At 51.5% G+C, this 16,076-nt stretch overlaps 1 protein-coding gene across 1 annotated transcript; it reads right to left on the reverse strand.

The window, feature by feature from the left end:
* Window positions 1-5,227: 5,227 nt before the first annotated feature.
* RPL18A (ribosomal protein L18a) lies at window positions 5,228-8,646 on the reverse strand. The gene is made up of 5 exons (XM_082837465.1): window positions 8,565-8,646; window positions 7,049-7,228; window positions 6,319-6,448; window positions 5,556-5,665; window positions 5,228-5,383 (listed from the first exon to the last, which is right to left on the reverse strand). The coding sequence occupies exons 1-5, from the start codon at window positions 8,580-8,582 to the stop codon at window positions 5,291-5,293; spliced, it is 531 nt and encodes a 176-aa protein (XP_082693591.1). The 5' UTR covers window positions 8,583-8,646; the 3' UTR covers window positions 5,228-5,290.
* Between the last annotated feature and the right edge of the window lie 7,430 nt (window positions 8,647-16,076).

The raw sequence follows: 16,076 nt of genomic DNA on the forward strand, positions 1-16,076 counted from the left end.
CTCCCTGGGCAAGGAATCTGTGGCTCCTTGCTGCGGTCGCCTGTCTCCCTGTCCCTCCTCTTCGTCTTCGTGTCTGTCTCCACCGTCTGTCTGTCCGTCCACCTGGCCCCCCACTCGGTCCGATGGCCCGGTGCAGCTGTGCGTCCACCACCCAGACGTCTGTCCCTCTCCCTGGGAGCTGAGCTCAGCGCTGACTGCAGGAGGTCTCGGTGGGGCTCAAAGGGGCAGCTCGCGGTGGCGGGCTGTGGATTTATTAGGCTCCCGGGTCAGCAAAACTCCGCCCCCACACGTGGGGGCGGGCAGGACCCGCACCCTTTCCTCCCTGGATTCGATCGGATAAGCCGGGACAGGACACGTAGGTGGCTGCTGGGGGGAGTGGGGTGGCGGAGCTGGGGAGGCTCCCAAATGCCCCCCGCTTGCTTCGTGTGGCACTTTCCGCTGACCATAAGCTGTTAATGCCTCCCTTTGACAGGTGGGGAAACTGAGGTTCTGAGATGGCATGTCACTCACCCAAGGCCACACAGCCTGGAGCAGTGGCTGCACCATTCAAATCCCCACTGTGCTTTTTGCACCTTGAGCTACGGGGAGCTCACTCACCCACAGGAGTGGGGTTTACTTTCAAGGTTGCAGGGTCCCATAAGGAAAGTTTGCTCTGCTTGAAACACCGCCCCCAACTGGCACCATGACCCACTCCCTTTCTCTAGAACCAAACCCCACTCTCAGGCTAAGTTGAGTGGGAGGCATTCAAGTCCTGAATGCATACCTATTTGAGGACGTCTTTGCTTCTCTCTGGGCCTCAGTTTCCCCATCTGTAAATGGGGGTAAAATAGCCCTTGCCTCAGAGGAGTAAATTGAACCTGCATAACAAAAGCCTGGCACAGAGTAAGTACCTCATTCATTCATTTCTTTGTCCATTCATTGGTTCCTTCACCAAACATGCACTGAGTGTCTACGCTGTGCCAGACATTAAGTGCATAATGGAGGCCACGGGGACGGATTGTCTGTGGCCATGAACCTGAATAAATGGAGACAGGACTACCTGGGGAAGTAGTGTCTGGCATGTCCCTGTCGCACAAATGAGGAGACCAGAGGTACGGGGGAAGGGGAAGTCCCTTGTCTAGGGTCATGTCATCAAGAAACTCAGACACTGTCATCTGGAGGCTCTGACCTCTGGGTTCAAGTCCTAGTTCGACCTCCAAAAGCTGGGTTCCCTCCTCCATAAGCGAGAGGGATCTAAGAATTTGCCCGGTTTCATGCTAGGGCACTGGAACCCTCCCCAGCCTCTGCCGCCCCCTGGTGGCCTCTTCTGGCCTACACACGTCACCCAAGCTGGGTCCAGCGTCCCCCAGGCATCCTCATGTTTCGCCCAGGACCGTCTTCTCACTCTCTCCGCGCAAGGGTGCAGAGCCAGCCTGCTCTTCCCTGCATCTGCTGCCTGCTGGTGTGCACCTTTCACCTGTGCCAGGAGGATGGGGAGGACACCGAATTCCTCCTCCTTCTACTCCCCTGCTGCATCCTCCTGGAAAACCTGGTGGGAAAGGGGAAATCCAGGATTCCCACAAGGCCAAGCAAGCGAATGCAAATATATGCAAATTGATGCAAACTCAGGCAAAACCTGTCGTATCTCCCCAGGGAGGTTCTAGGAACAGGACACTGGGGACACAACAGGATCCAGGTAGACCCACCCCGCTCACGGCCTCATGGCTCTGACCAAGCCAGCAGATGAATACCCATTTCAGAAGCTAATAGATGACAAGAGTGAAGCAAGGTCAAAGATGGAGACAGCCTGGGGGGCCACTTAATGTGGGGTCTCAGGGAGGGGCCCTGCAGGCAGAGAATGAGCCAGGCTTCGAGAGAGCTGGGGGGAGGGCCCTGAGGTGGGAAGGAGCAGGACAGGGAGGGACGCAGTGGACCTTGAGCCTTGGCGAGGGTTTCTGGGTTTTATTCTGAGGGCGCTGGTCAGTGGGGGCGGGCCGCCATTAAAGAGTCTGGAGCAAATGAGGGACCTAACGAGAGTTCTAGGTTCTGAAAAGCCCACCATGTCCAAGGCGGCGATTGAGGGGTGGGGAGAAATGGGTGGGTTCAGGACATGTTCTGGACTTCCTGCACTGGAGGCCCAGAGTTGGAAGCCCTGCAGGGGGCGTGGTAGAGGAGAAAGTATGGAGGAGGGCAGGGATTAGGGAGGGGAAGCAGTCACACCTTCCCCGACTGTGTGATTCCTCATGGAATGGGAGGAGGGCAGGCAGGACCCCAGGACCCCCTGTCGATGGGGGGAGAGGAGCAGGGCGATCCCTGAAGGCCCAGCAGCAGCAGTCTAAGCAAAAGGGGCAGGAATGTCGGGGTGCTGGGTGGGTGTCTGCTGCCCCCACTCCTGCCTGCTGCCTTGGTTCCAGCGTTCCCACGTCTCCCTGGTGACAGGGCAAGGGGCGGAGACGAGAGGTCATGAGCTACTCTAGCCCTAGCATGACCTGCTGGGTATCTGTCCTTGAACATCTAACCCTGCGCTCAGTAAAAGCAAACCTTTATTACCACTGGTGGCTGTCATGGTCATTGTCATTGTGAGATTCTCTGATTCCAAGTCCTAAGGATTCTGATCCTACGATTCTGAGTCTCTGGGTGTCAGGATCTACTACAGGTCTCCTGCCACCCCCACCCCCACCGTCTTGCCCTGGCACCTGCCCTTGGTCCTGACACAGGAGTGAGGTGCAGGGTGGGTCAGGGATGGGTGGCTCTTCCCCAGGGCTCCCAGCTCTGACCAGTCTGTGACAGCCAGCACCTTGACAAGCCCTGGGAGTGTCTCAGCACCTGAGGAGGAGGGAGGGGTCCACCAGGCCTCTTGGGTTCCAGATTCTTGCCCATCCTTGGGCTGGCCGGGTGAGTCCGGGCAAGGACCTGTTCCTGGGCCCCAGATGACCACAGAGAGGAGTCAGTGATCCAAGTGGCCAGTCCTGCCTCACAGACCACACATGGATGGGCCCATTTCCTCCTAGCTCTGGGCCTTTGCGCTGGTTGGTCCTGGCATCTCAACTCCCACTGGAGATTGAGGGTTCAGCTCAGTGGTCCTCACCTCCAGCCAGCTTTGGAAAGCCTACAAAGGTGTTTACTTCTCATGCTCTAGTCATGCAGACCCAGAGTAAAAACAGCTGCTGGAGTACCAGCCATTGTGCCTATATTCTAGCCAGATGGTAGTTCCTGGAAATGGCACACCTCACTACTGCTAGTGTCACATGCCCATCCCTAGGTTAAAAGGAGGCTGGGAAACTTCTGGGTACCATCTAGATATGGAGATTCCTCTTACTGGGGAAGGAGAGAAGGAATATTTAGGAATTTCTGCCAGAAAGCACAGGGTTAATGAAATCAACTAGGGAAACAAAGAAAAACTTGGCCTGGCCCCCCAAAATACACCTTAAACATCAGAAAGTACCCTGAGGAAAAAAGTATTTGCAACATATGTAGATTTTTTTTCAGGCTTTTGCCCCACATACCTGAGCTTTTTTTTGGGGGGGTGGGGTGGGTGCACACCACATGGCTTGCAGCATCTTAGCTCCCCGACCAGGGATTGAACCCGGGTCCCAGAGGTGAAAGTGCGGAGTCCTAACCACCTGACTGCCAGGGAATAATGATGCCAGAGCTTTTAAAAAGTGGTTCAACTTCGTAAGATTTTTTTCTTTCATATAAACGACTTTTGTATCAGGGCAGAAGGCTTTCACATAAGGAAAAGCAAATTCAAATCCTAAGATGTGGTTTTTTTCAGCCACCGGCTTGCTAACCCAAGTTGTGGGCAAGGCTGGAGGAAAACATGACCCCTTCCTATTAAGTGCTGTTGAGAATGAACTGGTACATCCGTGGAAGACATTTTGGCAGAGTTAACATCAAAAATTTGACCCAGCATTGCCAGACCCAGGACTTTACCCCACGTGGTGCAGATACAGGTCATCACCACTCTTCTCAGACTTACTTAACTCCTCCTGGTGACGCAGTGACACACGTGGTCCCTGCCCTCTCAGACTCAGTCTGGTGGGGGACAGAAAACCAATGGTTTACAGTCTTCAGTGAGGCAGTGATGATTTGTGGAGAGTAGTCTAGGCACAGCGCTCAGCAAGTGCAAAGGCCCGGGAGGTGGGGAAGAAGCACCGGTGTCGGAACAGGCAAAGCAGCCAGCAAGGACCCAGGGCCTGTCTTTCCCACGAGAATGGCTAGCTGTGCCTGAGCCCTGCCTCGGGCACCTCTCCAAGAACAGGTGGGGTCTGAAGTGAGCTGGTTTTCTGGACACCACCCAGGATCATCCTGCCAACTAGCCCCACCGCCACAGGTGGGGAAGGGGAGACTGTGCCCCTATCCAGGACCACCCTCCAGGACTGGTTGCTCTCCCCGCCCCCTCAGCTACCTCTTTGTGCCTCAGCTTCTTCCCAATCGACGGCTCTCTGGAACACAAGGCAGGTCCTCGTTGACCTGTGTACCCACCGCCTGCAGAGTAGTGACTCCCTAAGGCCTGTCAACTGAGCAAATCGGGTCAGTGTCCAGACCTTCTGAAGAGGACACTCAAGGTTCAAAGGGACAGGGTTGCCCAGGGTGACACACCAAGGACAGATGTTCCCAACATCTGAGCGCTTAGCTGTGCCTCAGCCTCCTGGCTGAGGAGCTCAGGCCAGGGTGGGATTAGCTTCATGCCTGGAATTCCAGGAGACAGATGCCCACTGTGAAACCTTGACCTCCTTGGGCAGGATTAGGACAGCTTCATTCAAGGGGCCCCCAGCTGGCGAAGGGGAAACAAGCTAGCACAGCAGGCTCATGACCCTCTTGGACGCCCCCTTGTGCCTGCTGTGAGGATCCTGACCAGGGTTGTAGGCTGGGTGGGGAAGGCCACACACAGAATGAAACCAACCCCATCAACCTGATCTCCCCCAGGGTGCAGCTGTCATCTCACCACCACAGAAATGGGGGGCAGCGGGGGGAGGCACAGAGCTGAGAACTGTGTCTAACAAGGCAGGTAAGAAAGATCTGGGGGCCAAACCTGTGGCCATACAGCATACCCCGAAGCTCACAGCACAGAGCTGCCTGCTGGCACTGAGAGCTGAGGAGGGCAGGGGCTGGCCATTCCTAGAGCTCCCCTTCTGGAGAACCCAATGTCAGGGTCCTACTCGAGGAGAGGACTCCTCCCAGAGCACTCACAGCTTGGCTGCACCCTTTTGAGTTCTGCAGGGTGTGCAAAGAAAACAACTGTATCTGAGCGCCCGGTTTTCCCAGCGAGTTTTATTTGGGCAGACCTGGGGACAGGGAGGTCCTGCATCTAAAAGAAGGTGTTGGGCCTCTTGGTGGTGAAGCGTGGCTTGTGCTGGCGACGGAGGACCCGGTGGGGCAGTGGGAATTTGATCTTGGAGTCCTGTAATAAGAAAAGGCAGGCAAGGGGGTTGTGGGGAGGCTCTTAACCTTGTCTCCCAGGGACCACTGAGGTGTGGCCACCCCCACTGGGCTCCTGCGTCAAACCCGGTGCTTTACTGCATCTCCCAAGTCTGGAGGAGCTGCCTGCCCAGCAGGGCCCCGAGGGCACTCACGTGGAACTGCTTGACCGCTGGCCGGCGGCACTTGCTGGCTGCGATCTCCTCCACCTTCATGATCTGGATCGAGTGGGCCCGGGCGCGGTGCCGGGCGCCCATGTCTCGGTCTACAAGGATCAGGAATGGGGGCACTTGGGGAACAAGTGGCCACAGCACCTGGTCCCAGCAGGTACTGGCTACCGAGTGTGTAGAACCTCCAAATTCACTTTGAGGGGCATGGCTGCAGGCCCCCAAAGGCGACAAGATCCACTTGCTGTTAGCACCTCTGTTTAAACTGCTGTTACAAGAAACAGCAGTTCTTGGGTTTAGGTGCTTGGGCTCTGGTCCTGGTAGGTGACCCACCCTGGGAGCACCTGGGGCTGCGAATGGCAGGTCCCAACACTGGACAGGGGCTGGATTAGGTTCTGAGCAGCAGTTGCCTCTACACAAGGGGCTGACCTCAAACCTCAAGAAGGAGGTTCCAGATGCAGTTGGTGGTGGGTGACTGAACCAGCTCAGGAATGACTCGAGTACCCTCCCTCCAATCTCCTAAGTCCCCTTGCTGCCAAGGTTCCAGAAAAAGGTGTGCTTGGGGCATCCTCTCCACTCCTCCTGCCCCCAAAGCAACACCTCCTGTGCCTCCCCTGTCACCATCCCTGGGACTCCCACCTGCCCCCAAGGAAGCTCTTGCGTTTGTCCTGCCTCAGTCTGGCAGGAAGGATGCCAGACTGAGCCGCAAGTGCCTGCCCTGTGAGCCTAAAGGAGGGACCCGGTGGCTTACAGCACTGGGTGACAGCGCCAGCTGTGGTCAGGTCTCGGTACTCCCGGTACATGTTGTGGGTGCCACTGCGGGAGTCATAGCGCAGCCAGATGCCGAAGTTCTTCACCCGCAGGGGAGATTTTTCGAACACCTGCCAAAGAGAGGAGACCAGCTGAGGCAAGAGCAGCAAGTGAGCTTCAATCTGACCCCCTCCATCCCTGAACCTCTGCTCCCGCCCCGCCCTGCCGCTCCAAAGGACAGCCCAGCCCCCAGGCCTCTCTTGCCTATTTCCCAGTCCCCGCACCGTCAGACATCTGAGGGGAAATGTGCTGTGCAAGGGGAATTCCCATGGCAACAGCAGGGGTGCAGAGCAGTCCAGGCCGAGATGCTTCCCCCATGGGGACCGACACAGCTCCAGACCACCCCTCAACACAACTCTCCTGGGACCACCCGGGCCAAAAACCATCTGCTGCCCAACGTAGCCTCACAGTGCAGAGTCCAACATCTCCCCCACCACTTTACAGATGAGGCCCAGCCTCAACCAAGGGGTCCCAGCAGGCCTTCCCTGGGCCTTGGGCTTTCTCATTAGGAAAAGGGCACCGAGCCACCTATTCCATCCCAACCTAGGGCCTGAAGAGCACAAGGGAACAGGCCAGAGTTTGTAAAGTCTGCTAACTCTGTGGGGTGACAGATGTCCCATGGGAGGGTGTAAATCCTCTCCGGATCCCACCCAGCCTCAAACACCCCATACCTGTCCACAGTAGACAATTTCCCCTAAAGACTTCTTCATCTTCTTCAGCTGAGACACAAAGTACCAGAAGCGGGACTTGGCAACAACATGGTTAGGCGCAAAGATCCGCATGCGATAGAGGGGCGGCGTGCGGCACTTGGGGGTCGGCAGGCAGCGCCCCACCACCTTGTATTCTCGAAGCTGAAAGAGAAACGGGGGCGAGGTGGGGCCGGCACCCAAAGCCCAGAGGTAACTGTGGAGACTCACTCTGCTCCCCTTCCCAAGCCCGTTGACAACTGGATCAGGGGACGGAGAAGGGCAAGTCCCACCCCAGGGCCTCTGTGCGAAATCTGGCTGACTGTGGGTCATGCCACTGTCTGAACCTTCCACATAAAAGGGAGTGAGAGTGGGGAGGATTAACCAAGGTGCCTGTGTGCCCTTGGCTCAGGAAAGCTGGGTGAGCGTCGCAACCGCTCCCTTCCTCTCCCTTTCTATGGGCTGGCCTGGAACAGTCACGCTGTCTCCTTCCTCCAGAGCATCTCTGCAGCTCACAGTAACTTGCCAAGATCCTCTTTCATTCCAGACCCCAGAGACAGTAACCAGCCTGGGATCTCACAGCCAACTCCAGGCAGAACCAGGACAAGAATCCAGTTCCCTGCCCAGCTCTGGGCTCCCTGCTCTGCTGTCATGACTTGCAGCTGCCTCAGTTTTCCCAGCTGCTGTCCAAGGGGTTTGGACTCCCAAGTGTAAGCTCCCTGTTTACACAGATGCAAAAGGTGAAGATATCTGCCAGGTCCAAATCCTGTGCTATACTAGAGAGGAACCATCTCCATAAGATGACCCGTCACCATTTTACTAATATCAATAGAAAATAACTCCAAACCTCACAAACTCGGTTCCTACTTCTGTCAACCTGACTCATCGGCCTCCCGGACCACCCATTCAGGAAGGGATACCGATGCGGTCGGTCCCTTTTCCAGTGTGGAAACTGGGGCTGGAAAGCTGAAAATGACCCACCCATACCGTTTCTCCCCAGGGCCTACTCTTCCATCTCTGTGCTATTAACACCCTCTGATTTTGCCCAGTACTCTCCACAGCGATAAGGCTCGCACTCTCCATGTCAGCTCGAACTTACAATAAATTTCTTCTATTTCTCTCACAGCCATGCCAGGAGAAACAGAATTCTATTGCCCTCCTCCCCACCCCGCCCTCCCACCACCCTGTCCACTTTGCTGACGAGGAAACTGAGGCTCGGAAGCTCGATGAGGTCCCGCGGCGCGTGTTTCCACGCCGTGCAACTTGTCCCTTCCCCTGGAAAGGAGACTCGGCCTCCCCGATCCCCGAGCCGGCCAGGGCCATGCACCGGCCTCCCCACGCGGCTCCCGCAGTGGCCGCCATGTTGGCTGCAACTGGGGACGGCGGCGCGCGGGACCTAGCCGGAACACGCACTTCCCGCGTGCCCCATGCCTCCTCCCGTGGCCCACGATTCGGTCCGCTTCGCGTTTCCCGACTCCCTGCCCCACCGCGATTGTCTTACCGTGCCCGAGGCCTTCATAGCGCCCTATACACGCTCGCCGCCACCCTCGAAAAGGAAGTGACGGGCCTCGCGCAGCCGCTCATCTCGACTTCGTGGACGGAAGTCCCTCCCATTCGAGGCCGTGAACCCATTGGCTCGTCGGCCCCGAGCTCAATAAGATCTGCTTCTTCATTGGCTCCAGATCCACCAAACTCTCGCAGCCCGGCCTCCGTTTGCGGCCAGACTACAACTCCCAAGACGGGGGGAGATTAGCACTCCTGTTCAAACGCGACGTAAGGGAGCGTCGGCGCGCGCGCATGCAGGGCGTTGTAGATACGCCGGGAGGTCTCGGTGGCCAGTTCCGGGTTCTACTTACCCGGGATCCTTATGTAGGTAGAAGCGGACCTCGGGTGGTCCAGGGGCTATGATGAGGTCGCGGCGCTTCTTCCCACTCCGGGTCTCTTTTCTCCCGGAGGTGTGTTAACGGAGTTCTCGAGTTCTCTTCTGTTAAATGGGAATAATACTGGTGTTTTTCCTCCTAGAAATGTTACAATAATTAGATAAAATAGGGCTTCTCTGGTGGCGCAGTGTTTAAGAATCCACCTGCTAATGCAGGAGACACGGGTTCAAGCCCTGGTCCGGGAAGATCCCACATGCCGCGGAGCATCTAAGCCCGTGCACCACAACTACTGAGCCTGCGCTCTAGAGCCTGCGAGCCACGACTACTGAACCCGCGTGCCACAACTACTGAAGCCCGCGTACCTAGAGCCCGTGCTCCGCAACAAGAGACGCCACCGCAATTAGAAGGCTGCGCACCTCAATGAAGAGTAGCCCCTGCTCGCCACAACTAGAGAAAGCCCGCGCGCAGCAATGAAGATCCAACACAGCCAAAAATAAACTAAAAAAAAAAAAAAAGAAAAATTAGATAGACTAAAAAAAAAAGTAAAACGCCAGGGACAGAGCGATTAACAATCGCTAACGTTCATTAAGAGATGGAGTGGTAGTTATTATTATTATGGAGGGGTGTCTGATTTGTGTTTCATAGTAGCAGATACTCAAACCCCATCTGCTTGCTTCCAGTACAGATCCTGGAGCAGCGGGGGACGGGGGGGTGGGGCGGGGCGGGGGGAGGCGCTAGAACTGATCAAGGTGCAGCCCCACCTTTGAGGGGCTCCGGGCTTAGCAATTTGTTGGGGCAAAAAGAGGCTCTCCTGGAGGGGAAACGGAGAATGGAAAAGGAAAGAACTCACGATGTCAGGCTGTGAAGAAAAGCAAAGAGGAAAGAGGGTAAATTGGAGGGTTTATTTTAGGAGGGGGGGCTCTTGGAGGAGGTGACAAATGAGCCCAATTAGAATTTTTTTTATTAAGTAAAAAATTAATAATGGCTTAATTAAGATATAGTTCACATGCCATACAATTCACACATTTAAATTGTACAATTCAATGGTTTTTTAAATTGCATTTACAGATATATATATGTGTGTGTATGTATATATATATATATATACATACACACGCACACAGTTGTGCAACATCACCGTAAAATTTAGAACATTTCCATAATCCCCCAAAGAAGCCCCTTACCCTTAGCAGTCACTTTCCATTCTCTCCCCCTTCCCCAGCCCAGGGGTACTAAGAATCTACTTTCTATCTCTATGGATTTCCCTATTCTAGACATTTTACATAATTGGAATCATACAAGTGAGATCTTTTGTGATTGGCTTCTTTCACTTAGCATATATTTTCAAGGTTCATTCACATTATACCATGGATCAGTACTTCATTTCCTTTTATGGCTGAATAATATTCTATTGTGTAGATATATTTTGTTCATTCTTCAATTGATGGACATTTTCGTGGTTTCCACTTTTTGGCTATTGTAAATAATGACAGTTGCGTGCAAATCTTTGTGTCAATGTATGTTTTAATTTCTCTTGGGTATTGCTAGAGGTGGAATTGCTGGGTCACATGGTAATTCTATGTTTAACTGCCAGAGTATTTTATAAAATTCCTGCATCATTTTACATTCCCATCAGTAATGTGTGAGGGCTCCAAGTTCACTTCCTCACTGACGCTTTTAATTATTTGTCTTTTATTATAACCATCCTAGTGGGTGTGAAGTGGTATCTCATTGTATTTTTTATTTGCTTTTCCCTGATGACTAATGATATTGGGCATCTTTTCCTGTGCTTATTGGCCATATGTATATCTTCTTCGGAGAAATGTCTATTCAAATTCTTTGCCCATTTTTAAATTGAGTGGTTTTTTAAAAAAATAATTGAGTTGTAAGGGTTCTTCATATATTCTAGAGATTCATAGTTTCTTATCAGATATATGATTTGCAAATTTTTTTTCATTCTGTGGGTTAACGTTTCACTGTCTTGATGGAGTCCTTTGAAGCACAAAAGTTTTTAATTTTGAAGTCCAACTTATCTATTTTTTCTTTTGCTGCTTGTGCTTGTGATGTTATGTCTAAGAAACTACTGCCTAATACAGAGTTATGTTTATTTCTATGTTTTCTTCTAATACTTTTATAATTTTAGCTCTTATATTTAGGCTTTTGATCCATTTTGAGTTAATTTTATGTGTGATATGAAACAACGGTCCAACTTCATTCTTTCACATGTGGATATTCAGTTGTTCCAGCACCATTTGTTGAAAAGATTATTCTTTCCCCTTTGAATTGTCTTGTCAAAGATAAATGTGTTTATTTCTGGATTCTTAATTTTATTCCATTGATCTATATATCCACCTTTATGCCGGTACCACATTGTTTTGATTGCTGTAGCTTTGTAGTAAGTTTTGAACTGGGAAGTGTGAATTCTACAGTTTTGATCTTGTTTTTCAAGATCAAAAAAGCTATTTGGGGTCCCTTAGATTTTCATATGAAGTTTAGGATTAACTTATCAATTTCTGCAAAGAAGCCAGCTGGGATTTTGACAGGGATTGTTTTGAATCTGTAGATCAATTGGGGGAGTGTTGTCACCTTAACAATAGTACATCTGCCATTTTACTTTTTGTTTTTCTATGTGTCCTACGTCTTTTTTGTCTTTCCTCTATTCTTCCTTTACTGCTTTCCTTCTTTTTTTCCCCAGTTTTATTGAGATATAGTTGACACATAACACTGTATTAGTTTCAGGTGTACAGTATAAGGATTTGATATACGTATATATTGTGAAATGATCACTACAATAAGTTTCGTTAACACATCCATTACCTGACATAGTTACAGTTTTTTTCCCTTGTGTTGAGAACTTTTAAGATCTATTCTCTCAGCAAATTTCAAATATACAATACAGTATTGTTAACTATAGTCATCATGCTGTACGTTACATCCCCAGAACTTATTTATCTTGTCACTGGAAGTTTGTACCTTTTGACTCCCTTCACCCATCTCCCCACCCCACCCCTACCTCTGGCAACCACCAATCTATTCTGTTTCTATGAGTTCATTTTTTTTAGATTCCACATATAAATGGAACCTATGTGTGGTATCTACATGTAAGTGGGGATCATACAGTATTTGTTTTTCTCTGTGTGACTTATTTCACTAAGCATAATACCCTCAAGGTCCATCCATGTTGTTGGAAATAGCAGGATTTCCTTCTTTTCAATGGCTAATAGTCCCTTGTATACATATTCCACATTTTGTTTATACAGTCATCTGTTGATGAACACATAGGTTGCTTCCATGTCCTAGCTATTGTAAATAATGCTGCAATGAAATGGGAGTGCAAATATCTTTTTGAGTGAGTGTTATTGTTTTCCGTCAGTTAAATATACAGAGGTGGAATTGCTGGATCATATGGTAGCTCTAATTTTAATTTTTTTTAGGAACCTCCATACTGTTTTCCATAGTGACTTCATCAATTTACATTTCTACCAACAGTGCAAGAGGGTTCCTTTTTCTCCATATTCTCACCTCCAATTGTTATCTCTTGTCTTCTTTTTTTTGGGGGGGCGCACAGCAGGCATGTGCTATCTTAGTTCCCCGACCATGGATCAAACCCACACCCCCTGCAGTGGAAGCACGGAGTTTTAACCGCTAGACTGCCAGAGAAGTCCCACTCTTGTCTTTTTGATGCTAGCCATTTTAACAGGTGTGAAGTGGTATTTCACTTTTTTTTTAATAATTAATTAATTAATTTGGCTGCGTTGGGTCTTCGTTGCTAAGCGTGGGCTTTCTCTAGTTGCGGTGAGCGGGGGCTACTCTTCGTTGAGGTGAGTGGGCTTCTCATTGCAGTGGCTTCTCTTGTTGCAGAGCACGGGCTCTAGGTGCGTGGGCTTCAGTAGTTGTGGCACATGGGCTCAGTAGTTGTGGCTTGCGGGCTCTAGAGCGCAGGCTCAGTAGTTGTGGTGCACAGGCTTAGTTGCTCCGCGCATGTGGGATCTTCCAGGACCAGAGCTCGAACCCGTGTCCCCTGCATTGGCAGGTGGATTCTTAACCACTGTGCCACCAGGGAAGCTCTAGCTTGCCTCTTTATTGGCTTTTGAGCAGCGAGCAGCCAGACTGCAATTTCAGTAACATTACTACCTGGTGTCATTTCCTGACTTCAATACAGCTTTGTTCCTCTCATCTCCTTTGCGCTATTATTGACAAATATATTACATTTCTACATGTTATAGGCCCACAAATAAAATTAATATATATTTTTATACACCCGCTTTTTAAAATCAGATGAGAGAAAAGGAGAAGAAATATGCCTGTATGCTGTTTTTTATAATTACAGAATTACCTTTATCTGTGGTCTTTAATTTTTTTGTATGCATTCCAAATAATGCTTTCCCCCCCCCCACCCTGCATTTTGGGGTCTTTCTGTGCTGAAGAAGTCGTGAGCCCAACATGGGAAGGAGATTAGTTAGTCCATGTCTTCCAGGTGGATACTTAGGTTGTGAAAACTGGGAAACTTGGCCGGAGAACATGATGGAGGAAGGGCGGTCAGGGCATCAGGCCTACACCCTCCTGGCTCTGGCCCCTTGCTTGGGCCGTCCGACAGGCGAGAGGCGACTCCACCCGAACAGCGCTGCCGCAAGTGTCCACCAGGTGGCAGCAGAGCCTTTGCCCGTCTTTGCCGGGTCGAGGCCCATAGCCGGGGACATCTGTGTGGGATAGGCACAGGTTCGAATCCCACCGAATGTGTCCTGGAGCATCACTGCTCTGGGCCTCAGTTTCCCTATCCATAAGGTGAGGTTAATAATAGTCCCCAGCTCTTAGGATTGTTAGGAGGTTTAAATGGCATATAATTGTTTGGACTGGGGTGGCAGGGGCTCTGCCTTTGCTGGCTGTGCCCTTCCCACTGTGCCTGAACTCTAGGCCTCGGTTTCCCCAGGCTGTGGGGAGGGAACAGGCGGTGGAAAGAGGTCCTGGAGCCTGGGGCACAAATCAAGTCCTGGGAGGGCAGGAGAGGGTCCAGAGAAAGGGAAGTAAGAAGGACAGGGGAGGAGAAGGGAAAGGGGAGGAGGATGAAGTAGAGAGGGAGGGTCACAGGCAGAGCCCTGGCCTTGGGACCTGGCGCTTCTATCTCCAAAGCCTGGGTCAGGGTGACCCCTGCAGCTAGGAGGAGGAACGAACGTGTGGGGGGTGTGTGTGTGTTCTGCCTAAAAAGCTTTTTTTTTTTTTTTTTTTGGCATTTTGGTCCTGCCTGGCAAGTTTTGCCATGGTCTCCGCCGCGCCCCTGACCCACACTTTTGCGCCTGCGCACCCCTCCCGGCTCCCCCACCTCGCGCCACGCAGGAACCCGAGCCGGATAAGCTGGTGCTGGACCGGGGATCTCAAGCCAGGCGTCCCTCCGTTTCTGTCATCACCATTCAATTAGGTGCAGCCAGGTTCCTGGTTCGAGAGGCGGCCCCTGAGCACCTGGGAACAGTTTGTTAATCCAGGCTTCTGGGGTGCACCGCGGCTTGCATCACCAAGTAGCCCCTCCTATCTTGACGGTCACCTTCGGAGCTCCCCTATCTTGCCCACCCCCTTCTCCATCTCGGCTACTGGCACCTCCATCCTTCCAGAGCCCGGCTGGCAGGAGTCCTGCTCCTTTCTTTTTGTCCCCAAAACGTCCCCAAGACATCCACTCCCTTGTACCCCAGGTGCCACCCCATCCTGGCCCTAGCCTCCTGCCCCCTCCTCTCCTGTCCCCAATTGTCCCTGCTCCCAACTTCCTAAGGCTCCTCCGCCAAATTCATTCATTCATTCATTCATTCATTCATTCATTCATTCATTCATCAGTGCTTACTGTGTATCGGGAACTGGGACACAGCCCTGACAAGGTTAACCAAAAACTCCAGCCCTGGGGGAGCTGACATACTAATGGGGGAAATGGACAAAAACAAGATAAATAAGAAAAATGCATGCCACAGCAGAGCATGGTGTGTGCTAGGGAGAAAAATTAAGTGAGGAGGGTGCTCTATGTGGGCTCCATGCAGCTAACACCCCCCAACCCACGCCCAGGGACCAAACCCGCATTTCCCTTTCTCAGCCTAATTTGGGGTGGGGGAGTCCTAGGGCGTTGTGAGGTGGGGAAGCAAAGCAAGCTGGAGGCTCCACTTCCCCCAGCTTCAATTTTCCCATCTGTAAATGGGAATCACAGTGCACACCTCTGAGGTTGTTTTGAGGATTAAATGAATCATTATGTGTCAAAAGCCTCAGTGGGGGGCTTCCCTAGTGGCACAGTGGTTAAGAATCTGCTTGCCAATGCAGGGGACGTGGGTTCAATCCCTGGTCCGGGAAGATCCCACATGCTTGGAGCAAGTGAGCCTGTGCACCACAACTACTGAAGCCCGCACGCGACAACTACTGAAGCACGCGCGCCTAGAGCCCGTGCTCCGCAACAAGAGAAGCCACCACAATGAGAAGCCCGCGCACCATGGGAACAAGTTGTTTATGTTTCCCTGCAAAGAGAGTCTTCACCAATACGAGGAAATCTTCATTGTCTCTTCTCTTTCTATACAAACTGAAGCTTCCTGCCCAGACTTCCTGCACCTTGCTTTTTCCCTCACAGAATATCTGGGAGGTCTTCCCACACTGTCAGCATTGGGGCTACCTTATTCTTTTGCATATCTGCATAATATTTCATGCTGAGAATGGCCATACTCTATTCAGTGAATCCCCTGTGGCTGGACATCTAGGTTGTTTCCAACTGATTGCTGTTATAAGAGTGCTTTGATGAATAAATAACACTGTATAGGTATCATTCCTGGAAGGCTTATTTGCTAGAAGGAGAATTGCTGGGTTTCAGGGCGATTTCTTCAGCTTCGTCTGGTCCCTTCCATTGGGCTGGGTCATTTCCACTTTCTTTTTTGGCTGTGCTACACGGCTTGTAGGATCTTAGTTCCCCAACCAGGGATCAAACCCACAGCAGTGGAAACGAGGAGTCCTAACCACTGGACCACCAGGGAATTCCCTCATTTCCACTCTTGACAGAGCAAATGAGAATTTGTTCCTGCAGACCCTCAAGAATACACCAAGTTCTCACACTTTTCATCTGTGATGGTCTGACAGGTGGGAAACGGCCCCTTGGTATTTCTTCCTCCCTACCA

The sequence above is a fragment of the Leucopleurus acutus genome (genome assembly GCF_964270905.1).
Source record: "Leucopleurus acutus genome assembly, chromosome: 3".
NCBI classification, from domain to species: domain Eukaryota; kingdom Metazoa; phylum Chordata; class Mammalia; order Artiodactyla; family Delphinidae; genus Leucopleurus; species Leucopleurus acutus.

Excerpts from the sequence above, each read along its gene's own strand:
- RPL18A (XM_082837465.1), bottom strand. Across the intron at positions 6,449-7,048 it reads AAATTGTCTACTGTGGACAG|GTGTTCGAAAAATCTCCCCT; the intron begins GTATGGGGTGTT and ends TCTCTTTGGCAG. Across the intron at positions 5,384-5,555 it reads CAGCGGTCAAGCAGTTCCAC|GACTCCAAGATCAAATTCCC; the intron begins GTGAGTGCCCTC and ends TTCTTATTACAG.